The sequence below is a fragment of the Oreochromis aureus genome, linkage group 17, assembly GCF_013358895.1.
Source record: "Oreochromis aureus strain Israel breed Guangdong linkage group 17, ZZ_aureus, whole genome shotgun sequence".
Classification (NCBI taxonomy): domain Eukaryota; kingdom Metazoa; phylum Chordata; class Actinopteri; order Cichliformes; family Cichlidae; genus Oreochromis; species Oreochromis aureus.
Genome location: NC_052958.1, coordinates 37,597,226 through 37,624,587, shown reverse-complemented (window position 1 = coordinate 37,624,587; position 27,362 = coordinate 37,597,226). Strand labels below are relative to the sequence as shown.

General features: G+C 41.3%; 1 protein-coding gene across 5 annotated transcripts in view; it reads left to right on the top strand.

Moving 5' to 3' along the window:
• LOC116316282 (DENN domain-containing protein 5B-like) overlaps positions 1–27,362 on the top strand; it is an 80,284-nt gene that overhangs the window by 39,153 nt on the left and 13,769 nt on the right. For all 5 annotated transcript variants that reach the window (XM_039600917.1, XM_031734826.2, XM_039600919.1 and 2 more), the window contains 11 exons: positions 12–696; positions 10,192–10,379; positions 17,113–17,691; positions 18,678–18,909; positions 22,327–22,477; positions 23,023–23,113; positions 25,078–25,209; positions 26,132–26,284; positions 26,510–26,588; positions 26,671–26,752; positions 27,027–27,155. In XM_039600917.1, coding sequence (XP_039456851.1) covers positions 12–696; positions 10,192–10,379; positions 17,113–17,691; positions 18,678–18,909; positions 22,327–22,477; positions 23,023–23,113; positions 25,078–25,209; positions 26,132–26,284; positions 26,510–26,588; positions 26,671–26,752; positions 27,027–27,155 — 2,501 coding nt within the window. The remainder of the gene's footprint in view (positions 1–11; positions 697–10,191; positions 10,380–17,112; positions 17,692–18,677; positions 18,910–22,326; positions 22,478–23,022; positions 23,114–25,077; positions 25,210–26,131; positions 26,285–26,509; positions 26,589–26,670; positions 26,753–27,026; positions 27,156–27,362) is intronic.

Below are 27,362 nucleotides of genomic sequence, written 5' to 3'. Positions count from 1 at the left end.
TCTCTCTGCAGCTCTGTATGCCTAAAGGTTTGTCGTTCAGGACACAGGCAGACCAGCGCGAGCCTCAGTTCCACTCCTTCATCATCACCAAGGAAGATGGATCTCGAACATATGGTTTCGTTCACACCTTCTATGAGGAGGTGACCAGCCCACAGATCTGCTCTGCTATGCAGACTCTCTACCAGATGCACAATGCCGAGCAAACAAATGCCACTTCTTCCTCCTCCTCTTCTTCCTCCAGCATGGACTCACTAGCCAGCAGTTTAGATGATGGTTACTCCCCCACCTCATCATCCTCATCGTCTTTATCTCGTGCAGCGGGGAGCTATGACTCGTCACGGGACACGCTCTATGTGTCCAAAGCCTTGTGTCTGATCACGCCTATGCCCTTCATGCACGCCTGCCGCCGCTTCCTTGCACAGATGCACTCTGCTGTTATAGCTGCAACCACACCTCCCTTGCCACTGGAGAGCTACGTTTACAACATCCTGTACGAGGTGCCACTGCCTGCTCCGGGGCGTTCACTCAAATTCCACGGCATATACGAACCCATTGTCTGCCAAAGGCCTGGGCCAGGAGAGCTGCCTCTGGCCGACTTCCCCCTGGCAGAGGCCTTTGCTCTGCTAGGCGTGGAAAACCTGGTCCAGGTGTTCACCTGCACCTTGCTGGAGATGCAGATCCTGCTGTACTCACAGGGTAAGTACATTCTACACATGCTGTTGGATTTCTGGTGCTATTACAGTTTGAATTGCTTCTACATACAGAACAAAGACTTCTTGGACAGGCTGTGTCAAGTATACCACACATTGTTAGATAGTTCCATTAACCTATTCTCTAAACATCCTTTTCAACAAAGTTTCAATGGACATTTTAACATGCTATAGGACCTGGACATTGTTACACTGTGTTGACTGCATTTTTTTGGCATCAGGGGTTTTATTTGCTGCTGAATCAAAAACGGAGTCGTTCTTCAGAACCCAGTTGTAGATGGTAGAAAAAAACATGACTCATCCTGACCATGTTCTGCAAACTTCCTGTCATTGATAAGTTAAACGTCCAGTCGTCAGGTTCAGTTTACCTTATTTCAGTAATATCTTATATATATGAACAATTGAGAAGGGTCAATGTAACATAATACAGTAGTGTGAAAAAATGTTTGCCCCCTTCCTGATTTCCTATGTTTTTCTATGTTTGTACATTTCTAAATGAAGGGTTATTATTATTAATGGGGAAAAAATCCAACCCTACATGGCCCTGTGTGAAAAGTGGGAAAATACTTTCAATTCAGTTCAATTCAATTGTATTTACACAGCGCCAAATCACAACAACAGTCACCTCAAGGTGCTTTATTTTGTAAATTAGACCCTACAGTAATACATACAGAGAAAAACCCAACAATCATATGACCCCCTATGAGCAAGCACTTTGGCGACAGTGGGAAGGAAAAACTCCCTTTTAACAGGAAGAAACCTCCGGCAGAACCAGGCTCAGGGAGGGGTGGGGCCATCTGCTGCGACCGGTAGCAAAGGTAACTTTGGAGACTGACGGGACAAAAGTTGAACTTTTTGGAAGGCGTGTGTCCCATTGCATCATGCAGCATTTCAGAAAAGGGACATGATAGCAGCAGTAAAATATGGTGGTAGTAGTGTGATGGTGCTGGGGCTGTTTTGCTGCCTCAGGACCTGGAAGACTTGCTGTGGTCCCTAGATTTTGGTCACTGTAAGATAATCTCACATTTTCATTTTTAATCATTATTATTCAATTCAATTCAATTCAATTTTATTTATATAGCGCCAAATCACAACAAAAGTTGCCTCAAGGTGCTTCATAGGTACAGAGAAAAACCCAACAATCATATGACCCCCTATGAGCAAGCACTTTGGCGACAGTGGGAAGGAAAAACTCCCTTTTAACAGGAAGAAACCTCCAGCAGAACCAGGCTCAGGGAGGGGCGGGGCCATCTGCTGCGACCGGTTGGGGTGAATCATAGATTATTATGTTGCCAGTTTATGGGCAGCTAATATGCATTAGCTGCCCATAAACTGGCAACATAATAATCTATGATTCACCCCAACCGGTGCAGCATATTTTGGGTTCATTTCCAAAATCGGGACAATTCAGTGTCCTGGGTGTCAGTGGAGCTAAATTATGTTGGCAGTAGTTGTATCTCCACTCCACAGATAATCCTCTGGTCTGGCACACTGTGAGGATGTGGGCTCAGATGACAAAACACTTCTGTCTGACTGATTTTTCTCGTTTGAGTCCAATCGCATCAAAGGACCTTTTCTAACCATCTTTAAGCAATCCTGCATTTCAAGAGCACTAGGTGCTTCAATGATTTGTTCACTGATAATGACTTTGCATCTTTTATAAAACCTTTTGAAAAATCACATTTATTCATGCATCCTCAGATTAGACACTTTCTTCAGTACCTTTCCTGAGGTACTTTGAAGACAGCAGAAATGTTCCTAACTTTGCATCCAACTCAGAAAGGGTTAATATCTATTACATGCTGGTGGGCATGAGAGGCCCTGCTATCAACAGGGTTAAAACTGCTTGTGAGCAGGACTTAAGCATGTCTCTGTCTGAGGATATGTGAGATTTGATATTTAAGTTGATAAATTCAAAATCCTTCTGTCCCGACCCACTTGCACTGGCTGAGGGATCTGATTTCCTGTCTAAGCCTGGAAAATATCTGTTCTGATTAGCGATACCAGCAAAACATACAAACAGCTGTGAAGGTCCCTGCTGAAATATGTTGCAAATCTTCAGGCCCTGAGCCCAAGTTCATCACTGCTCTATGAGCCTACATGTATGTCTGTGAAGGTTCTCAGTCATCCAGGTCATCGTAGTCCAAGGAGCTTGGAAAGAAAAGCGTCTGGGTTATCCTAATTGGGCGTTTATAAAGTCAGCAAAGAGGCACAGAAAAGAAGATCAGACACCAGCGAGGGAGGATAAGAAAGACAGACGCAACAACATTGTCATCCCCTATGTAGCCGGTGTATCAGAGAAACTCAGGAGAGTTTTCTCCAAGCACGACATCCCAGTGTACTTCAGACCCAGCAACACACTCAGACACAAACTGGTTCACCCAAAAGACAAAACTCCTAAACACAGACTTAACAATGTGGTGTATGCTGTACAGTGCAGCGAGGAATGCCCAGACCTCTACATCGGAGAGACCAAACAGCCACTTCACAAGCGCATGGCACAACATAGAAGAGCCACCTCCACAGGACAAGACTCAGCAGTCCATCTGCATCTTAAGGATAAAGGTCACTCTTTCGAGGATTCCAATGTTCACATTTTGGACAGAGAGGACAGATGGTTTGAAAGAGGAGTGAAAGAGGCCATCTATGTCCACTGTGAGCGACCATCTTTGAACAGAGGCGGTGGTTTACGACACCAACTGTCTGCCATCTATAATCCAGTTTTGAGTTCCCTCCCCAGACGCCTTAATGCCCACTCACATCCTGGGCCATCTGACCTCAGGAAATCACATGATAGGGTGGGGCCAGGTTTCACAATGAGTTTACCCGAGACCCTGGCTGATTGGGACCTACACCCGCTTTCACACCTTGGCGCATGTGATTAGGTAGAGGATCATCAGGGGGTCCTTTGTCCCTCTTTGGGGGGATACTCCTACAGGGCTTAAATCTGGGACTCTCCACCTTTTGACCCTAGAACTGAAGAAGCTTCTCGGATGAGAGGTGAAACGTCTTCAAGCAACTTAAAGAAGTCCAGACGCTTTTCTTTCCAAGCTCCTTAGACGAGCCTGCATGTAGATGTTCATTTATTTATTCTTATATATTCTACATACATATATATTTCTCTATTTAACTATGCAACCTTAACAATAATTACGTTTAGCTCTGTTCTTTCTGAGAATCTAAGACCACATTGCAATATTCTTTTTTTTTCCTTTCACAACCTCTGCGATGTTTTCTTTTTTGTTATGCTTGCTATAAATGTGTTTGTATATATTCTGTTTGGTTAATCTTAATAAAAATATCTTTGAGAAAAAAAATGAAATCAAATTAAATTAAATTAATCAACTTCAGAGGTTTCAGTGGATACATTTTTGTCTTCACTCTGTTATGCTATGACGTCGTTCCTTAATTTGAGACCTTTTAGCCACTGGAAGCTATTGTAAGACTTTCTGTCTGGTTGACATGCCAGAAGTTGCGGATGTCTGTGGAGAAAATTGGTTTAAAACATACTGTTCCTTGTTTTCTATACTTTGAAGCTGAGAAGCATAAGAAACTTGTACAGTAAAAACTCAGAAGCAGATGAAAACAGAGAACACTGTAACGAGGCTTTATCTGCATATCACACTCAGATGCACAGTGATCAGATTTTCCTGCTTCTAGGATTCCTTTCATTTATTATTGACAGCTGCAGTGAGACACAGTCTTGGCAGTGTGTGCGTTCCTCACTGTGTTAGAGTATTAGAGCCAAATGCAGAGAATCTAGTGTGTAGACTGAGATCATCATTTGTCCTACATTCCTCACTCATACTCTTTTGCAGTTTCAGTGCAGCTTCAGCACTCTCTCTGCAGCTTGTTTATCTTCTGTGCAGGATGAGTCATGCAAAAAGAAACTGTTAGCTCATACACCAGACCTACAATTCCAAATCAAAAACGCCAGTTTTAAAGGTGGCATTCATAACTGCTTTTCAGACAGCCATCAGAAACTACCTCTAAGAGGTCCAGGTTCTCTGTAGGCAAGTAGAAATCACTCATGTAAATAAATGAAGAGAAAAACCCTTCTTTAGTTTGTGAGTCATGTTTGATTAAATGGGATTCTGATAAAATGGCATAATGAGTTATCTGTCCAGACAGAACAAACTCTGCTGACATTTAACTTCTCAACTTTCAGGCAAGCAATTGAAGTTGCTATCAATGCGAGTGACTAAAAACCTGACTCCCTCACTATAAATGCTAAAGTTGTCCCAGTGATCCTTTCTACATTTGTAAAATTTTATCTGCTTCCATTGTTCTGGCATCTTTACTCTCTGGATCTGATCAAGCACCTTACTGTGTATTGTTCTTAGTAAAGAAAAGGGTTTTCAACACATTTTAGTATGAGCTTGTTAGTAAAGATGATTCTTGTAGCCTTTCCAAGTAACATTTATTCTGCAAAGGAGATTTGCTGCGAGAACATGAGGTTCGCATTTAAAATGTTTGCATTACAAAAAAATTGAAATTAAAGTGTCAAATTACATATATGATATAACATTAATGACTGTAAAGACAGTGTGCTTAACCGACTGATTTAATGATGACAGACTTTAACAAGCACTGAAGCTTTCGCTCCAAATTAAAGGCAAATAAAAATCTTTTCCTCTGTAAAGTCATGAAGACACTATAACTGTAATCACATTCTTGGCATATGTCAATGGGATTTCCTTGTTTCAGCATGTTCTGAGATTACCGTCAAAGTTAATTTATGAGTGCAAATTCCAGAAAGACTGTGTGTTTAAGCTGCAGTTGAACTGCTACATTTAATGGTTAACTTAAGTAAATAAAGAAAAGTTTAACATGCTTATAGGTACTTTTGTTTCTGCCACAAGTTCAAAATCAAGGATATGAAATCATGAATTAGGACAGTTTCTGCAATTAATTTCTTTGAAAATCCATAATAATACTCGATAATACAAACTGATTAAAAATGAGCATATTACTCATCTTTTTACATACTGCACAGATTGCACAAACATGAGTGAACAAAAAAGTTGAGTAGTTATGTGAGTACAGAAATATACAAACTTCATATCTAATGGGGCTATAGGCAGGGAAACATGGAACAGTGCTAGTGTCATTATTGATTTTATTCATTTTGTTAAGCTATCTGTTAGTATTAAGCACTGTGGCACAGTGGTTAGCACTGTTGGCTCACAGCAAGAAGGTCCTGGGTTCAATTCCACTCTCAGGCCAGGGACTTTCTGTGTTTGTGTGCTTTCTCTCACAGTCCAAAGACATGCAGTGAGAGAATTGAAGGTTCTTTATTTGTCACATGCATAGTTATACGAGTACAGCACGCAGTGAAATTATTTATTAATTTTCACATTCCAACTCAGAGTCTCTGACTTTGGCAACCACTCAAAGAAAGAACAAAAATGTGTAGATGCTAAAAGTTAGACGTCAAACTTCCACCAACAGAAGGTTGGTGGATCAATCCCTGGCTCTACCCAAAGATGGAACCACTGACTTCACTGGCTATTGATGGGACCACTGCAGGAAATTCACAGGTGTTTTGTAGATACACCTTCAGAATCTATCTGCAGTTGTTTTCTTCCCACAGAAATTGCCTGAACTGCTTAAAAAGCATCAGACAGAACCAGGTCCCTATGTGCACTAACACTGCACTGGTGCAAGTTAGACTGTAATTTCCTGTCCTGACCTCCACAAGAAGTGTTCGTCTGATTGCTGTTTAAGGTGCATAGTATGCGTTTATCCAGAGCAGTAGGCTAACGTTTTCACACAGTGTGATTAATCAGCGTGTTTGACTTGTCATGGGATGACAACTTGCTTCCTGACAGTAACAGCTGTTTACCACAGACTTGCTCACTTCTTGCCTTGTGAGACTGAGCTACTGGTCTTTATCAGTCCCTAACGCACCGTTACAGTTTCACAATGACTCGACCTGTTTCGTCTTGTTTTTCAGTTCTACAACAACAACAGCATCCCTGAGCCCTGTCACTGCTGGGGCTTTCCAAAATATATCGGAGTTAGCAAGTTTAAAGTTTGTCAGTGTGAGTAAAGGGAAGAGGAGGGAATTTATGAGATACTGCACCTCACCACTTAAGTCAGATTAGAACAGCAAGTGTTAATGACTAAAGTAGAACAGCTGAACTTATTAAGGCGTTATTTTAAAGCTAAAGAGAGCAGATAGGACGAGACATGCTGGAACATTAAAAAACAGGAGTGTTTCTGTTAGATTTACTTGCTGTGTTTCCCACACAAAGGAGAAACTTTGAACATGTACAGACATATGAAAAATATGCTCACACACCTACAGGTAGGATCTTCAAAACCTGTCTTCTCTCTTTCCCACAAAAACATTTATTAATTACTCAGATTTTCACTTTAAGAATGTTTCCTTATGGCTCATTCACACCTAAATGCTTTCTATTTAACACTCACCTCGGACGGATCGGAGAGCACCTTGGGGTTAATATTGCCAAAGGATATTTGGCATGCAGACTGGAGCAGACGGGGATCAAACCACCAGTCCTCTGATTAGTAGTAGCTCTACCTCTTGAGCTACAGCCAACCTGTAAATCGTGCTTTGATTCAGTGCAGTTATTTTAGATTTGCATGAACAGTAATCTTCATATATGAGCCACAGTTTAAAAAGTAGGCCCAAACTCAGTGGGAAAACCTGAGCATTGTGCCAACTTAGCCCCACATTGGCCCAGTATGCCAATAGTACCCAGTATCATGATGTGTACGAAGGGCTTTGAATGCCACGAGCGATTTAACATACACAAGTATCTGCTGTGGTAGCAGCTTTAGTAACTTCTAGTAACTCTGTCTGTGTAGCTTCTTAACAATGATGAAGATCAGAAAAGTGTTTGCCGTCTTCCTGATTAGTGTTTTGCATATTTGTCACAACTACATGTTTTAGATCATCAAACAAATTTGTATATTATACAAAGCTTACTTAAGTAAATAGAAAATGCACTTTTTAAATAATGACTGAAAATAGGCTGACCTACTTGATTCTGTTTGAAAAAGTAATTTCCTTGTAAACCTAATGAAGCCTTTGTGATAATTGGTCATGAGTCTTTAACATCGGTTGTCATTGCAGAATTGTTTTAATTCAGCCACTTTGGAGAGTTTAACATGATCAGTCTGTTTAAGTTCATGCTTTCACACATAAACCAAGTTCAGTTCAGTTCAGTTCAATTTCAGTTGCCTCCGACTGCCAACAGTTTCCTCAAGCCACTTTATATTGTAAAGTATTGCCCTGCAATAATACACATAGTGAGTGAAAAAGGTGACCTAAGAAGAATCAGTGCATCATGGGAATCCCCGGCAGCCTACACCTATTGCAGCATAACTAAGGGAGGATTCAGGGTCACCTGGTCCAGCCCTAACTATATGCTTTAGCAAAAAAGGAAAGTTTGAAGCCTAATCTTGAAAGTAGAGATAGTGTCTGTCTCCTGAATCCAAACTGGAAGCTGGTTCCACAGAAGAGGGGCCTGAAAACTGAAGGCTCTGCCTCCCATTCTACTTTTAAATACTCTAGGAACAACAAGTAAGCCTGCAGTGTAAGAGCGAAGTGCTCTAATAGGGTGATATGGTACTACAAGACCTTGTATTTGAGGAGCAAATCAGTTGTCAGCCAACTCTTACTGCCTTTATCAATGAGTCTAGGTGGAGCCAGTTTCTCCTGTGCTCCTAGCTGCCGTTCTTCTTCTTGTTCTTCATTTAAGAATAGACTAGAATACTGTACATGTAGGTATATGCTGCCCCCTTCAGTTTCAGAACAATTGCACCCTTGGTTTGCTGCCTGTGGTATTTACCTTAGTAAAAAAAAAACAGAAAAAACAACAAGTACTATTTCAGATTCTGAAATTTGCCTTTGAGAGGAATCGCAAGTATTGGTTCTTTAGACATCTCTAATTCTCCGAACACAAAAGAAAAAGACCTATTGCCTCACTTTTTAATTTGAGTGTGTGACATTTTTTCTAACATGTATTTTACACACTTACCTACAAGCCTTTAGAGCAGCTGTGCTTATAATTGTTTATGAGTGTGTGTGTTTATATAGACATTTAAACACAATTGTAAATACATTCTGCTTATAGAAACGAACATTCTCCGATAAGTGAACCAGCTGTATCTCCCTCACGCAGACTGTGGTTAAGGCTTTGGAAACCTTAATGTATCTTCAGTGAAGGTGCACATACAGATCGGGAGATGCCGGCTGAGCCAGGAGGAGTGGGCCATAGGAGAGGGGAGGATGGATGAATTCATGAAACCTTAGTAATGTTTGATACCCTCTCACCTCTGTTTCCTCCAAGTGGACTTTTCACTCAGGCCATAATAATAAAAATCTGATTAAACTGCTGCTGAGCTCACTATTAGATCCAGCCTGCAGAGGCTGGCTTTATTCATACACACACTCACTCACTCACAGACACATATGTGACAAAGAGATTGAAAAGAATCCATCAGATTGTAATTGCTTTGGTTTTGCACTCCAACTCACTCACCTTTTCAATTTGAATCACTTGATTGAAGTCCCTTGTGTGCTTCAATACTCTTGCTTTATGTATTTTATAAACCTGTTACTCTTTCTCCCTCACCTCATCTGCCCAGTTCAGTAGTCAGTGTAGAGCAGTAAAACCAGCCGTACAGAGGAGAGCATCATCTTAAACCTTTATGTCTGAATGGTCTGAATATTGAGCGTGGTGTCTTTGATACTGGTTAAAGAAAGTCAGATCTATATTGATAGGAAATTGACATGACATTGCAAAATAGGTTTATAATATCAGCGGCCAAGGCTGGCACTTTTGTCTTATTTGCCATCAGTGCCACTATTCATGTTGTACTGCTGAAGCCTAAAAATCATTCAAATTCAAAAGCCAAAATCCTTTTCTGTACTCTGAAGTGTATTTTGCCTCAGTCTCAAATAAACTGTTAAGTGTAAGCAGTTTAACCCACCACAGTCAAATGCCGTGTGCACTGTTTTCAGTCTGATGTGTTTTAGAGCGATTCAGGTTATTACAAAAGCTGTTACAGGGACTGTGGAAAGGGGGTCATTTTACCACTTATTAATATTAAGTCACAAAACTACTTTGAAAAAACTAGGATATTCTCTAAGTTAATAAAATCACAAATTTGTGAGAAAAATAGAGTTGTTGTTGTTTTTTATATCTAAAATTATCTAAAGAAATTTTCATTTTGTTTCATTTTTAAAGGTTAAGATGAAAGATATTATATATTCAAATTACTGGAATCAACAACTCTCACAAAATGTTGTTAAACCACTGGAAATACATCTTTACAGCCATATTAGACAGACACATCGTAGTGCAACATCATTTATTGGAGAAACACTGTAGCAGTGCTTGTGTGGTGTTTGGTGGATCATCAGAGTGCAATTTTACAGACGACATGAAACTACGTGTCGCCGTAATGCTGTTGTCTCACATCACAGTTCTCTCTCTGTGTCTCTCAGACTACCAGCGGTTGATGACGGTGGCAGAGGGCATCACCACCCTCCTATTTCCCTTCCAGTGGCAGCACGTCTATGTTCCCATCCTGCCAGCCTCCCTCCTTCATTTCCTAGATGCACCTGTTCCCTACCTGATGGGCCTGCAGTCCAAAGAGGGCACTGACCGCTCCAAACTTGAGCTTCCTCAGGAGGTACAACATCAGCCTGGGTAGCTTTAATACACAGACAAGCCACAACATTAAAACCAGCTGTATAATATTAATTACTATCGACCAGGGGACCTACCAGGCAGGGTACCAGTGTTGGTGTCTATGGTCTGGCACAGGATGCTGGCCGCAGGTCCTTTGAGTGCTGTAGGTGTGTGGTGCTTCTGTCACTGGGCTTGATCAAGCTGTGGATTCATGAAACTGCATCAACAATGGTCAGAAGGCACCCAAGTTTGTGAACGCTGTAACTCGAGAATGAAGGATTTTCACAGTTAGGTCATAGGTGCATCTCCTAGAAATTTGAGACTAGTTTAAATCTGACCTTTAGGCCAGGCAGAGGTGGAAAAAGTACAGACATTCTTTATTTAAGTAGAAGTGCAGATACTTGTAAAAATACTCTGGTAAAAGTCAAATTACTGAATCAAAAGGATGACTTTGCCTTCACACATGAGTACTGTCAGGGGTCAAAGTGAGATACAGCATGTGCTGTGGCTCAGCACAGGGAAAAGAATCACAGCTCACAGTCATTTCTAATGTGAGTGTCAGTAGATTTCCTTTGTGTACAGGCTGTGATTAGCTGATCTGCTGCTCTGTGTGGATTTACAAAACTGACTTCAACAAGATCTAAGATCTGTTTCACAAGTTATAAGACAAAATGTCTTAAATTATTCATTTATGTGTTACTGAGCCGTCCTTACCTTTAAATTCCGCCTCTCTTCTTCCTCTCCTGTCCTGTCTTTCTCATCTTTCTTTATTTCTGACTGAAGTTATCTCTCACTCTTTTCTCTGTGTTTGTTGATGTTTGTGCAAACATTGGATGCCACTTAAAAAAACATTATTCCCTTTAAATAAACCTAGAGTAACAGCCATGTTTAAAATGTAGGGAGTAAAAGTTTTCAGAAAAAAATACAGATACCTGAAAGTTCTACATAAATACAATAACAAAGTACTTTGTTATGTCCCACCTAAGAGGTCAGAGGTCAGGTTTTCTGAAACTGTTGTGAACACGATAACTCCAGAAAGGTGTCACCTAGGATTTTCGCATTTACACCAGGTCAGGATGCCATCTGTATTTTTATAAAAAATGTTCCTTTTTGGAACACCCAAACTGGAAAGCTTGTAACAGGAAATTGTAATAACTTAGGACTTAATTTATAATTTCACATCTTCTAGTTTCTGTTCAGGTGTGTAAGTAACCTTCTTTAAGTCTAACCACACACACGCAAAACAAACACACTTGCACATTCAGAAGAGCATGGCACTCATTTTACTTGTTAAACCAGCAAAAACTGAATCAAACTTTATTAATAATGGTTCCATTTGATCAGGTCTATAAGGACACAGCAGCCAGCTCAGCTGAATGAAATACAGTCTTTATGTTGTCACTGTTCTGCTATCTCTATCTTTGTATTTATTGTAGTTTTATGTTTATAAAAGCCTAACGTGCAGGTTTAATGCTTTATAATGCTACAGTGCTGTTCTTCTCTATTGGATGAAGTGATGTTTTTTTAACTGTATCATCCCCTTTACTATAGACATATAAATAAACTGATATAAAATAATTAAATGAAAAACAGTCAGTTTCCTTGTTATCCTTAAATTCACCTCAAGGCAAGTAGTCTTTTATTGCTTCGTCGCTTTTCAGCCTCAGTCAGACAGTGAGGAGGTGAATGTGTCCTGGATTTTAACCATTGTATAGTCCAGTGCTGGGTGGGTTACAGCTACTGTGTGTGTCTGTGTTTATGTGTTAAGGCAAGATAAGGCTCTGACAAAGCAGAAAATCTATTCTTTCAGGCTTCTGGCTTTGCTCACACCCCCATCATCACCCTGGGTCGTTAATCTGGGACTTTACATATGGATGTTAATTATCCAGTTCAGCCCAGGATGCCCCTGTGCATCACCCACAGCTCCCTTCTAACTCTCCTCTCCTCCTCCTTATCCCCCTCACAGGAGCCCCTGCCTGAATAGACTGGAGAATCTCCCTGTGTTGGTCTCTGTGTTTGTCCCTGTGTTTGTCCCTGTGTTTGTCCCTGTGTTTGTCTCTCTGTTTGTCCCTGTGTTTGTCTCTGTGTTTGTCTCTGTGTTTGTCCCTGTTTTTGTCTCTGTGTTTGTCCCTGTGTTTGTCCCTGTGTTTGTCTCTGTGTTTGTCTCTGTGTTTGTCCCTGTTTTTGTCCCTGTGTTTGTCTCTGTGTTTGTCCCTGTGTTTGTCCCTATGTTTGTCTCTGTGTTTGTCCCTGTGTTTGTCCCTGTGTTTGTCTCAATGTTTGTCTCTGTGTTTGTCCCTGTGTTTGTCTCTCTGTTTGTCTCTATGTTTGTCCCTGTGTTTGTCCCTGTGTTTGTCCCTGTGTTTGTCTCTCTGTTTGTCTCTATGTTTGTCCCTGTGTTTGTCCCTGTGTTTGTCCCTGTGTTTGTCTCTCTGTTTGTCCCTGTGTTTGTCTCTCTGTTTGTCTCTCTGTTTGTCTCTGTGTTTGTCCCTGTGTTTGTCTCTGTGTTTGTCCCTGTGTTTGTCTCTGTGTTTGTCTCTGTTTTTGTCCCTGTGTTTGTCTCTGTGTTTGTCCCTGTGTTTGTCCCTATGTTTGTCTCTGTGTTTGTCCCTGTGTTTGTCCCTGTGTTTGTCTCAATGTTTGTCTCTGTGTTTGTCCCTGTGTTTGTCTCTCTGTTTGTCTCTATGTTTGTCCCTGTGTTTGTCCCTGTGTTTGTCTCTCTGTTTGTCTCTATGTTTGTCCCTGTGTTTGTCCCTGTGTTTGTCCCTGTGTTTGTCTCTCTGTTTGTCCCTGTGTTTGTCTCTCTGTTTGTCTCTATGTTTGTCCCTGTGTTTGTCTCTGTGTTTGTCCCTGTGTTTGTCTCTGTGTTTGTCTCTGTGTTTGTCCCTGTGTTTGTCTCTGTGTTTGTCTCTGTGTTTGTCTCAATGTTTGTCTCTGTGTTTGTCCCTGTGTTTGTCTCTCTGTTTGTCTCTCTGTTTGTCTCTATGTTTGTCCCTGTGTTTGTCCCTGTGTTTGTCTCTCTGTTTGTCTCTCTGTTTGTCTCTGTGTTTGTCCCTGTGTTTGTCTCTGTGTTTGTCCCTGTGTTTGTCTCTGTGTTTGTCTTTGTGTTTGTCTCTCTGTTTGTCCCTGTGTTTGTCTCTCTGTTTGTCCCTGTGTTTGTCTCTGTGTTTGTCCCTGTGTTTGTCTCAATGTTTGTCTCTGTGTTTGTCCCTGTGTTTGTCTCTCTGTTTGTCTCTCTGTTTGTCTCTATGTTTGTCCCTGTGTTTGTCCCTGTGTTTGTCTCTGTGTTTGTCTCTCTGTTTGTCTCTCTGTTTGTCTCTATGTTTGTCCCTGTGTTTGTCCCTTTGTTTGTCTCTGTGTTTGTCCCTGTGTTTGTCCCTGTGTTTGTCTCTCTGTTTGTCTCTCTGTTTGTCTCTGTGTTTGTCCCTGTGTTTGTCTCTGTGTTTGTCCCTGTGTTTGTCTCTGTGTTTGTCCCTGTGTTTGTCTCTGTGTTTGTCTCTGTGTTTGTCCCTGTGTTTGTCTCTCTGTTTGTCCCTGTGTTTGTCTCTCTGTTTGTCCCTGTGTTTGTCTCAATGTTTGTCTCTGTGTTTGTCCCTGTGTTTGTCTCTCTGTTTGTCTCTATGTTTGTCCCTGTGTTTGTCCCTGTGTTTGTCTCTGTGTTTGTCCCTGTGTTTGTCTCTCTGTTTGTCTCTCTGTTTGTCTCTATGTTTGTCCCTGTGTTTGTCCCTGTGTTTGTCTCTGTGTTTGTCTCTCTGTTTGTCCCTGTGTTTGTCTCAATGTTTGTCTCTGTGTTTGTCCCTGTGTTTGTCTCTCTGTTTGTCTCTCTGTTTGTCTCTATGTTTGTCCCTGTGTTTGTCCCTGTGTTTGTCTCTGTGTTTGTCCCTGTGTTTGTCTCTGTGTTTGTCTCTCTGTTTGTCTCTGTGTTTGTCCCTTTGTTTGTCTCTCTGTTTGTCTCTCTGTTTGTCTCTATGTTTGTCTCTGTGTTTGTCTCTCTGTTTGTCCCTGTGTTTGTCTCAATGTTTGTCTCTGTGTTTGTCCCTGTGTTTGTCTCTCTGTTTGTCTCTCTGTTTGTCTCTATGTTTGTCCCTGTGTTTGTCCCTGTGTTTGTCTCTGTGTTTGTCTCTGTGTTTGTCCCTGTGTTTGTCTCTCTGTTTGTCTCTGTGTTTGTCCCTTTGTTTGTCTCTCTGTTTGTCTCTCTGTTTGTCTCTATGTTTGTCCCTGTGTTTGTCCCTGTGTTTGTCTCTGTGTTTGTCCCTGTGTTTGTCTCTGTGTTTGTCTCTCTGTTTGTCCCTGTGTTTGTCCCTGTGTTTGTCTCTCTGTTTGTCCCTGTGTTTGTCTCTGTGTTTGTCTCTCTGTTTGTCTCTGTGTTTGTCTCTGTGTTTGTCTCTGTGTTTGTCTCTCTGTTTGTCTCTCTGTTTGTCTCTGTGTTTGTCTCTGTGTTTGTCCCTGTGTTTGTCTCTCTGTTTGTCTCTCTGTTTGTCCCTTTGTTTGTCTCTGTGTTTGTCTCTGTGTTTGTCTCTGTGTTTGTCCCTGTGTTTGTCCCTGTGTTTGTCTCTCTGTTTGTCTCTCTGTTTGTCTCTGTGTTTGTCCCTGTGTTTGTCTCTGTGTTTGTCCCTGTGTTTGTCTCTGTGTTTGTCCCTGTGTTTGTCTCTGTGTTTGTCTCTGTGTTTGTCCCTGTGTTTGTCTCTCTGTTTGTCCCTGTGTTTGTCTCTCTGTTTGTCCCTGTGTTTGTCTCAATGTTTGTCTCTGTGTTTGTCCCTGTGTTTGTCTCTCTGTTTGTCTCTCTGTTTGTCTCTATGTTTGTCCCTGTGTTTGTCCCTGTGTTTGTCTCTGTGTTTGTCCCTGTGTTTGTCTCTCTGTTTGTCTCTCTGTTTGTCTCTATGTTTGTCCCTGTGTTTGTCCCTGTGTTTGTCTCTGTGTTTGTCTCTCTGTTTGTCCCTGTGTTTGTCTCAATGTTTGTCTCTGTGTTTGTCCCTGTGTTTGTCTCTCTGTTTGTCTCTCTGTTTGTCTCTATGTTTGTCCCTGTGTTTGTCCCTGTGTTTGTCTCTGTGTTTGTCCCTGTGTTTGTCTCTGTGTTTGTCTCTCTGTTTGTCTCTGTGTTTGTCCCTTTGTTTGTCTCTCTGTTTGTCTCTCTGTTTGTCTCTATGTTTGTCTCTGTGTTTGTCTCTCTGTTTGTCCCTGTGTTTGTCTCAATGTTTGTCTCTGTGTTTGTCCCTGTGTTTGTCTCTCTGTTTGTCTCTCTGTTTGTCTCTATGTTTGTCCCTGTGTTTGTCCCTGTGTTTGTCTCTGTGTTTGTCTCTGTGTTTGTCCCTGTGTTTGTCTCTCTGTTTGTCTCTGTGTTTGTCCCTTTGTTTGTCTCTCTGTTTGTCTCTCTGTTTGTCTCTATGTTTGTCCCTGTGTTTGTCCCTGTGTTTGTCTCTGTGTTTGTCCCTGTGTTTGTCCCTGTGTTTGTCTCTCTGTTTGTCCCTGTGTTTGTCTCTGTGTTTGTCTCTCTGTTTGTCTCTGTGTTTGTCTCTGTGTTTGTCTCTGTGTTTGTCTCTCTGTTTGTCTCTCTGTTTGTCTCTGTGTTTGTCTCTGTGTTTGTCCCTGTGTTTGTCTCTCTGTTTGTCTCTGTGTTTGTCCCTTTGTTTGTCTCTGTGTTTGTCTCTCTGTTTGTCTCTGTGTTTGTCTCTGTGTTTGTCTCTGTGTTTGTCTCTCTGTTTGTCTCTCTGTTTGTCTCTGTGTTTGTCCCTGTGTTTGTCCCTGTGTTTGTCTCTCTGTTTGTCTCTGTGTTTGTCCCTTTGTTTGTCTCTGTGTTTGTCCCTGTGTTTGTCTCTGTGTTTGTCCCTGTGTTTGTCCCTTTGTTTGCCTTTGAAGTGGATGTGACCTAGAAATGAAAAGCCACACAAAGAGTAGATGATGAGAGGGAGAGAAATGTAGCCAGAGTTCGTCTTTTTAACAACCCTGTTTATTAATCCAGATCTTTTGTTTTTTGCCAGATGTAAAACAAGTTGGGGTGTTTTTTTATTGTGTCTGTTTGCTTGAAGTCTTATGGGCTCATGTGCCTTACTGCCATCTCAAAAACCTCCATGTACATCTCACCTAATTTCAATATCTTTTTTTACACTCATTCAATATTCTCATCCAAACCTTCTTTCACTTTGCTCAGTGAGATTTACTACATTTAGAATTCAGCAAACATGAATTGCACTTGGACATTCCTGTATGTGGACATTCAATCAATTAACAACTAAGAAATTCCCCCAGCTGTGGTGTAAGCCTGTCTGTTTGGCTAAATTTATAGTCCTTGTAAAACGTTTTAAATCAGGAGGTCCTTTAGCAGGCTGTATTCTGTGATATGTAAAAGCTCATTTCTACATTTTTAGTGTTTCTTTAAGACAGAGGTTTTGCTTTAATCCCCCACGAGGCGTGAAGCTAATTCCATTATATGAGATTTGGATTGATGTCTGAGTATATGCTGTTATTCCATTGGCCTATATTCTCAACACTCCATATCCCAACAACCATCATACCTCCTAAAAATGATTGGTGCTTACTAATCCTGCCTCCACCAGCTGTTTCTCCTGTCTACAGTGCACAGAAGACACATGTATCCAGTGTCTGTGATGAACACATTTGAATTCACTTGTTGTGCCAACAGAATGCACATCACAGGCACAGTACTTCCCAGAACTGAAACATGCACCATTAGCATGTATTTCAGAGCCTAATAAAAATGTGTTTTCCTCTCACAGGCCAACCTGTGTTTTGTGGATATTGACAACCACTCCATCGAGCTTCCAGAGGACTTCCCTCAGTTCCCAAACAAGACCGAATTCATCCAGGAGCTCACTGAGGTGCTATTAAGCTTTGGCATCTCTGCCAACACTGGCGCCCCACCCCGGACCCGCTCCAGTCCTGGCAGCACCTCGTCCACCCCAGGAAGGGAACGCAAATCTGCCACCCTTCGACAGCTAGAGGACGATGGACGTAATGGCAATCTGGCAGGAGAGGAGTTAGTGGTGCTGGAGCTGCTGCAGGGAAATGCTACACTGGAGAGACTGCAGGCACTGACTAAACGCACTGGGGTGACTGTGGCACGTGTGGACGCCCTGAGGGCTGGAGTCAAAAGTCAGCCCACCGAGGGGCAAGGAAACCAAATAGGAGGTGAAGAAGAGGAGCTAAGGAACGCCAAACTAAACGTTCAGCTGAGGGAGGTGTTCGCCAGCCGCTTCACTACCATGTTTGCAGACTATGAATCATTTGTTATCCAGAGCGCTCCTGATCTGGAGTCCTGGCTCACCAACAGGGAGCAGATGCACAACTTTGACAAGGTGATGAAGCTTTTCTTTCCTGTTGGGCCTCAGTCAGAAATATGTTTGTAAAAAGTTCTCACCTTATTGGAAAATAAGTGTTGTACACAAAGTTACCAGTTTGCCTTCGTTAGTGAATCATGGGACTCAAAATAAAAAGGCATCCTTTTTTCCAAGTCCCAAGATGTTTTAGTTATTATTAGACAGAAGTACAAAATTATATCAAAAGAACATGAGGCCAAAATAACAAACAAACTGCAATATAACCTAACCAAGAAATAACTGAAAAACAGCAGCTTACCTTCCTAAAATGACACAAACAGGAGGAAACAGTTTCAAAATCAGTTGTAGTTCATCTCACTTGGTAGTGATTTAAAAAGCAAACAAACAATTGAAAAGAAGAGCAATATCTCAGGGAAGGACAGTGGATGATAAGAAAAGCCAGCTGATTCGTCATGAATCAGCTGGAGATCATCCATAATTGGAAGAAATGACAGTGTAGTCTATTTGGACTTTATATTCTTTAATCTGTATGTTGGTGAAACCTGTTAGTTCCTGTTACTGTTTCCTATTAAAATATTTTATGTAAGAAGGGACGATATTTTAAACTGAAGAATCAGTCTGCATATTTTCAGTCAATGTTTAGTGTTGATTAGACTTATTTATTTCATTGTGTTGTTTTTATTTTATTCTAAGAGTTTTCCTTTCTGTTAAAATTCTATATTTACATTTTCCAAGACATCCTGGCATTTGTGGTTTAAGGTTAGCTTTGTTTATTACGAACAAATTCAACGTTGTCTAAAAGTGGGTTCTTTCTCCCTGTGCTTGCCTGTAGGGGATTGTTTTATAGTTGGGGTTTTTCTATAATATGGTGCTGTCTTTACCTTAAAATGTAAAGTTACTAAAGATGCTATATAAATGACATTGAACTGAAAAGGATTTTAATTAGTGTCGTTAAGCTGCTCTTTGCTGCACAGTACTGAAAATACATATGCTCTTGTGAATAGGCTTCATTCCTGTCAGACCAGCCAGAGCCCTACCTTCCCTTTCTGTCTCACTTCATTGAGACACAGATGTTTGCCACCTTCATCGACAACAAGATCATGTCTCAGTGGGAGGAGAAGGAGCCTATGCTCCATGTCTTTGACACTCGTATTGACAAGGCACGCCTCTATAATATCCGTGCTCCCAGTCTCCGATCGTCCTGCTACCAGAGGTGCTCCATCCTCAAAGAGTCTGGTAAGCTCAGATGGGGAAGGCTCAGTGTGTGTGTGAGATTTATTTCTGTGTGAACATGGTTCAGATTGTTGGTTTGAGAAGCATGTGTTGTGAAAATGAAAATATTCTAGGCTAATTAACTTTCTCACTGAAGTGAGATAAGTCTTTTCCAGTGCCTACTTTCAGTGGAAGAGGTGGTATATGTAAGTAATGTTTGCTAGATTATGCAAAAATGTTGATACATCTCTCATTTCTTTATATTTTGCTTATGAAATGGGAATTAGGTCAGTGATTGATGTAAAGTAGCAGTTACCATGTAAACCATGTGCAAACATAGATGGAAGATGTTTGTACAACTCTTATCAAGTTTGAAAGCCAGTCTTTATTCTTCATCACATGAAGAATAAAGAATTATTCTATGCTTTTTTTGGAATTTCTTTAAATATTCTTCAGGAATAGTTATCTAGACTTCCTGAAGAACATGCTGCAGCTCTTCTTTGGATGTTTGGTGCCTGTTGTTCCCTTTCTGTCAACATAATCCCATACTGCTTCAGCAATGCTGAGGTCTGTGATCGTTGTCTTGCTGAAAAATGAAGTTGTTGTCTGTTAAACACTGTCCATAAAAATTTGACTGTACTTTTTGCTTTCATAATTCCATTCGTTTAGATAAGATCACCTTCACACTGGCTGAAATGCAGCCCTGCACCATGACAGAACCCCCACCCCGCTTTACAGCATAGTTTGGCAAAGCGTAACATTTTCTTCCTGTTTCCATTCCTTAAGAATTGCTTCTTAACAAATGTTCTTCCACTGAGACTTTGGGAAACAGTGCACGGATTAACTGAAGGGCAGGTCTTTGCTGGATTTCTTTCAGTTTCTTTAAGATATAATTTTGAGATACTATTCATCTGCTGTAGGTCATTTTTAGTCCTTTTGTCTCCAACTCTAATGTTTTTAAGAACATAACTAATAGCTCTTTGGGATCTTTTTGATGGTGCAAAAGACGATTTAATGCCGGTCAAACTGTGATTCAACTATAGAAATGGAAAATAAATTATGACTTTTTGCAAAGGGTAACGGTATCAAAGTCCTAAAGACACAATTTAAAATTGGTTCTTTGCTAAGTTACCCATTAATCTGTTGTCTATTCGTTATTGTCAGACAGTTTTAAAGTGCATTAACTCTGCCTTTGTCTGTAGTAGCATTTTTAATCCTATCAGGCACCTGTTTAAAAAAATGTCAGAGTTTCTCCCCCTTTATGCCCATTTAAAACATGTAAACTCTTTGGGTCAAAGGAGTTTGCAAAGAAAAGCGTCTGGACTTCTTTAAGTTGCTTGAAGACGTTTCACCTCTCATCCGAGAAGCTTCTTCAGTTCTAAGGTCAAATGGCCGAGAGTCCCAGATTTAAACCCAGTGGGAGTATCCCCCCCAAAGAGGGACAAAGGACCCCCTGGTGATCCTCTAATCACTTGAGCCAAGGTGTGAAAGGGGGTGTGGGACCTAATCAGCCAGGGTTTCGGGTGAGCTCATTGTGAAACCTGGCCCCACCTTGTCATGTGATTTCCTGAGGTCAGATGGCCCAGGATGTGAGTGGGCGTTAAGGCGTCTGGGGAGGGAACTCAAAACTGGATTATAGATGGCAGACAGTTGGTGTCGTAAACCACCGCCTCTGTTCAAAGATGGTCGCTCACAGTGGACATAGATGGCCTCTTTCACTCCTCTTTCAAACCATCTGTCCTCTCTGTCCAAAATGTGAACATTGGCATCCTCGAAAGAGTGACCTTTATCCTTAAGATGCAGATGGACTGCTGAGTCTTGTCCTGTGGAGGTGGCTCTTCTATGTTGTGCCATGTGCTTGTGAAGTGGCTGTTTGGTCTCTCCAATGTAGAGGTCCGGGCATTCCTCGCTGCACTGTACAGCATACACCACGTTGTTCAGTCTGTGTTTTGGAGTTTTGTCTTTCGGGTGAACCAGTTTCTGTCTGAGTGTGTTGCTGGGTCTGAACTGGGTCTGAACTTAAAGAAGTCCAGACGCTTTTCTTTGCAAACTCCTTTGACTACAATGACCTGGATGACTGAGAACCTTCACAGACATGTAAACTCTTTATTAACATTTGCAAAGAATAATAACCTGGCCTTGTCTGGAATTTGGCAACATGTAGAAGATAATAAGGGGTAATCTCTATCAGACCAGTTGTTGCTTCTAGAAATAATTCCCTTGGATGAAGTGTGGGCTGGTGCCTTGGTAGCATGTTCAAAATGCAGGAAATGACACAAGAATTAGAAAAAAAGCAGGGAGCACAATGTTCTGATAGTTTTGGTGTTCTTCTGGTTTCCTGCCAGTTCTCATGATCATTGCTGACATCTGCAGACAGTGGCTTATAACTCTTCACATGTCAGCTTAAGATAATATCTAACACTGTTTGTACAAGTGAGCTGCCGTGGTTCAGTGTGTTCAGTGATTCCGACTTCCATGCACTAATAGGCCAGTCCATGTGAACTGTAGTTGCCAAGGCTGACTTCATTTGCAATGGTCTGCATACTTAATTATGCAGACAATGGACAGTCCTTTCCTCTGCCTGCCTCTCTCCAGTGCCTCCACTCAGAGAACACTCCATTGCACTGCACCTGCTCTCTGAGGACTTCAGTCAGAGACAGTATAACCCATTTTGTATAACTGTAGTCAGATTTGACACATGACAGATGAAGATGGAGTGTGTTTGCAATCGCTGCTGTTGATGATGTTTAATCTTTAGAAGGATCAACAAGGAAGAGTCAGTCAGACCAGGTCTCTAGAGAGAATGAACCACAACATCACACATCATGCTGTTTCGAAGTACAGCCTTAAAGTGACACCAAGCGCTCTAAAATGCAACTGCTTCAGTAACAGACAAGATAAACCGAGTAGTAAGGGAGCCTCCTGTATGTTTTCAACGTTTCATCAATAAAAGACATCCAGTTGTAGCATGTCACTAAGTGTTATTATCTTCAGTCATCTTTTAAAATAAGAGTTATAGCCCATCCAGAGCCAAAAGGATAAAAGGCTGTCTCAGTTCAGAGTCACTGCTGCATAACATCTTGGTATAGACTGGCAGAAGCAATAGAAAAAACACGAAGCCGAGTCACTCTTTGCAGCAAAAATTATCTGTGAAGGACTGCGACATATGACTCAATATATTACATCTTAACTGCAGCTTTTTCCAGTGTTCTCTGTGTGTGTGTGTGTGTGTGTGTGTGTGTGTGTGTGTGTGTGTGTGTGTGTGTGTGTGTGTGTGTTCAGATAAGATGCGATCTAGATGGTGGAATCAGTAGACACATAAATTCATGTGCAACCCTGGGGCGTTTACATCTGAAATTACGTTCAGTAATGTGACACCTATGCCGTGATGATTTCAATCTCCTTACAGCGTTGTCTGAATCAGTACCGTCTTTTGTTTAGCTCAGGCCATTGAGAAGCGGCTGATGAAGATTGACCACACGGCCATCCACCCACACCTGCTGGACATGAAGATCGGTCAGGGGAAGTACGAGCAGGGGTTCTTCCCCAAACTGCAGACCGAAGTGCTCAACACAGGACCAAGCATTAACAAGTAAGTCAGCCTCCACTCGTTCACAGACGACACCAGAACCTTAAGGCTGTCTTTGTCAGAATACTCTAGTACAGTTTGAATGTAGGTTCAACAGAGATTGGTTCCACAGGTTACACAGATGTAACTGAAAGCCCAGTGGAAAACCGCTATTGACTACAAGCAGGAGGAGCTAGACGCGCTCAGATCCTATTGCCTTTTCTCCATTTTATTCGTGTGGCACTCCATAATCAGTGATACATAACAAATAAAACTTCAAAAATGTTGACAAATCTGTTTGCACTGCTGAAAATAGGATTTTTTTAAGCTGCTCGTAATAATATCATCAATGTTAAAATACTGTTCAAATCAAAGAGGAAGTAAAAAATAAAAAACTGTTGTGAATTAACTGCTTTACTGTTAAAGCCAAATGTTTTTGTTGCTTCAAGTCTTAAAGTAACTTTATCAAACTCATGGACTTCCTTCTCCCTTCTGTTTGACTCACAGGAGCACAGACTGATAGATAGTTAAAGGTTATACAGTATGTTCACAGTGTATTTGGTCTGCAGGTGGTGTCACAAAGCAACAACAGCTCAGCGCAGAAAAGATCGCCACAGACAACAAACGGAACATCTAACCCTTGATAATGACCTGAAAGAGGTGAAAGCCCATCCTTGTGACTGCTCCCTGTTCTCCACTGTTCTCTAACTCTCTCGTCTTTAGTTTTTGCTTAAGTGTGTCGTTATTGTTTTGTTTTGTTATGTAACTAAATTTATGTTTCCTTTTGTTTGAGCTTTCTTTGTTTGGTTTCTGTTATGCACATGCTACCTTCACTGTCTTCTTATTTTCCATTCTTTTGCCTCTGTCGTCTTCTATCTGGCTGTGTGTCCTGTTCCGGTCCATCTGGGGTCGGGTTGTACCGCTCTTCCTCCTCGAGCAGGTGGAGGGCTGCCTGGTCCTACAGAATTCCATGGCATTTTGGGAGTGGGACAATGCATCCCCTCCTCCTGTCAAACCACCTAAAAAATCTGCTTCTGCTTCCTGCCTGGTATGTGCAGGAGATGCTTGTGTTTTGGATTCCCTCTCATAGCCTCCACCCTCACTTCCACCTACTTTTCCGAGGTTCCCACATTCTCTAAGGCACAATTCCTTGCTTTGAATAGTAAAAAAACATAAAAATTCTAAAGGAAAACAAGAATAAAACAAGCAAAATAACATCTTTTTGCATATCTGAGGGGCTGTTAGGCTTGGTGAGCTGCAGAGGCCTTGGGCATATCAAAGTGACATCTTCTAATTCTTTTTTTTTTCTGTGCAACAGTCAAAAATCCAGAGAGATTCACTTTTAAGGTACTGCAAGTAATTTTTTAGGTCATTAAAGAGGAATAAAAGTTGCACTCATGTGTAATTGTGTGTTTCAACAAATTTACATTCTCATAAACTTAGAGTGAATCCATCAAAAATACTTTGGACCTGGAACCGAATTATGGAAGCCACCATGTTGCCCTCCCGTCTTGAACACAGTGGTCGAGATTTACCTAAATGCGTGTTATCATTTCATGTATGTGTATGTATGTATTTATGTATGCCATCCTCTTCTTTCTTACCTGAAGCCTCATCTCCTGAACTGAAGTTAGGGCAATAACACAAAAATGTGCATAAACAAGCTTATTTTTTCTTCATATTGTTGCAATTTGTCCTTGTGAGTAGATTATGAAATGCGACCATCCCGTATCCAGACAGTTGACAGCCAAGATTATCAGTATCAGTATACCAATGTTAGGCTTCAGTGTCATAAAAAACCTGCCTCAGTATCGCAGACATGAGCTGCACTGACTCATCAACACATAACGGACTCTTCCACAAAGTTGTACAGCCTCCTTCAGAGTAAATACACATGCAGGCGTATTGACAGCTGAGGTAAACAGCAGAGTGACACCCTACATTCACTACAGCAGCCTGAGTTGTTTGTCCTACAGCAGACACCATAGCTAGAATTTCCCTCTTAAACTGGGACAGGTAAAAAAACAGAATTCATTTAACCGCAATCTGCAATCTACTGACATCTAGTGGTTAAAATTTTAGACACTGTACCTTTTATTTGGAAAAAAGAAAGACATCAAATACATAATTGACAGTATTTCCAGCTAAAGCTCATGTCATGTTCTGTTTTGAACACTTTAAATGTGAAACAGCAACAGCAGGAAATCTTCTGTTTGCGAGAACAGTGATGTAAGAGCATAGATTTCTCATTTCAGCGACGCACTCAGAGCTCATTATAGGAAAAATTTAGAATTTGGTATCCTATGCTCCAGACTGAGTGATACTTCCTGCCAACACACCCTTTCTTTCAGGTTTCCTCTGATTTTTACTCCCCTCCTTTAACTTAACTCACTTAAGTTCCTTGAAGTGTCTCACATGAACAAAATTACCATTAACAGTCACAGAACTACTAGAACAGGTTATTAACAGTGTATAAGGAAGGCACGTATTTGTGACATTGTGACAGGAGTGAGGATGCTTACCTCAACCTCTAATATGTGTTCACTGCAAACATTCATACAAAAGAATGTCACTTTCAGTGCCTGTTATTTAAATCTCACTAAACATCTTCGTCTGCACTTCAGAAGTACATGCAGGAGGCCCGCAGCCTCGGGAAGAATCTGCGACAGCCTAAACTCTCCGACCTGTCGCCTGCCGTGATCGCCCAGACCAACTGGAAGTTTGTGGAAGGGTTGCTCAAGGAGTGTCGCATGAAGGTGAAACATAGAACCCCAGCATGCTGCTGCACTTAGAATTGACCCATGATTCTTGATTCATGCGTGCACTCATTCTCTGTCCTTAATTTACAAATGTTATCACTGAAAACCGTATACATATATATATATATATATATACATATACAGTTTATACTTCTCGGTTCATGTCCATGTGAATCTAATGTATTCATAAGTGTTATTCTGTTAAACCTAATTATTGACATTTTGCATAAGTGTTTCCAGTTCATTACAGATTTCCTGATGCTTGTTTTAATCAGCTATCATGACCATAGTATTAAATTGCTGCTTATTACACAGAAACTGCCACAGGTTTTTCCTGGTAGTCATTACTATTCTTAAAGCTTGTTTTAAAGGGTTTTTACCTGGTTATTAATATGTTATTAAATAGAAACGGGCAGTTTTGCATTTTGCAGCTCTGTTTCCTGTTTATAACACAGAAACTACCATGGTGAATGAGTGGTAATAACTTTGAAATTACCACATTATTACTTTCTTGTTTCCCCCTTGTTACCCTTGTAATATGTAATAGACAGTGCTACCCAACTGCAAGGCCACTGATACAAAACATTGAAAATATCAAAAATGACTCCCATAATGTTCAACGATGAACTGCAGTGTGTCGCATAGAGTACCTCCTCACCCATACACATAAAAAGCTCCTCAACTAAAATACAAATTCTCCACAATACAAAGCAAGGCTCTTCTACTCCAGTTTGGCCATTTAGCCATCATAAGAAATGATAAAGAGGCACGTCCATCCACAGAATGCAGTGGTGTTTATTATTACTGGGGGATAAGTTACATGAATATGTCATATGCCTTAGATTTTAAGTATCTAAAATCCAAGTCACATGTTCATAATATATCACAGTGATTCCTCTAATTGTATGTGGGTGTGTAGACCAAGCGTATGCTGGTGGAGAAGATGGGCCGCGAGGCTGTGGAGCTGGGTCATGGTGAGGCCAGCATCACTGGATTAGAGGAGAACACTCTGATCGCCAGTCTGTGTGACCTGCTAGAGAGAATCTGGAGCCACGGGCTGCAGGTCAAACAGGTCAGCGCACACACACACACACACACACACACACACACTGAAATAAAGATATATACAGAGCTGCACAAATGTTAGTTTTCTTCAACACGCTATAGACATTGGCTGTTGAGGTTCTTCCCTCTGTGTCTGTGTATAATGTGATGCCTCATCCATCGGTGCAATAACTGCTGTAATGTGTGTCATTTCTGTCCTCGGCTCTCTGACATGCTAATTGTGATGTTTCAGGGGAAGTCTGCCCTGTGGTCTCACCTGCTGCACTATCAGGCCCGGGAGGAGATGCTGGCGCAGCAGGCTGACTCACCAGGTAACATACACTTACACACACGCAGCTCAAAAGCTTCAGTCACATGTTTAAGCATCAACAAAAAATTCATCTCTCCTTGTAGCGCCTCACATTCTTGAGAGGAGGAAGTCTGATAGCTCCATAGCGATGCCTTCTCTGCGTGTGTCTCTCATTCAGGATATGAGGTATGAGCTTGTTGTCATAAATCCTTTGCACTCTCCAAGCTTCTTCTACAACAGGTAGACTAGAATACCACTGTTTAGCTGTTCCTGTTAGTATTAAACATTATATTATATACAGTATACTTGCTGCACATACTGTAAACAAGTAGTTTGTATGTCCGTGTTGGTGAAATGCATCTGTGAAAATGTATAAAATCAGTAACTGAAGTTAAAGTAAATAACAATTTTTCCTTCATCTTAAAACCACGGCGTTATTCTTCTTCTCCGTCTGTCCCAGGCATATCCAGAGTATGTCAGAGATCAAGACGGATGTTGGCCGAGCCAGAGCCTGGATTCGCCTGTCCCTGGAAAAGAAGCTGCTCTCTCAGCATCTCAAACAGTTGCTGTCGCGACAAGCCTTAACCAAGTAAGCATTTTGATGACTGAATCCCACCTCCATATTTAGATGTTGTGCATTATTAAACATAAATTTTGCAGTCGTTTTCACAGTTAGGGTATGCATACAGTTAAAACACATGACACAAAGTTGTACACAACCCTCTGTTTTATATAATGTGGGAGAAAGTGGCTCTTTTTATGTGTGGCTTGATCATGCCACAGGGGGCAGCAGTGA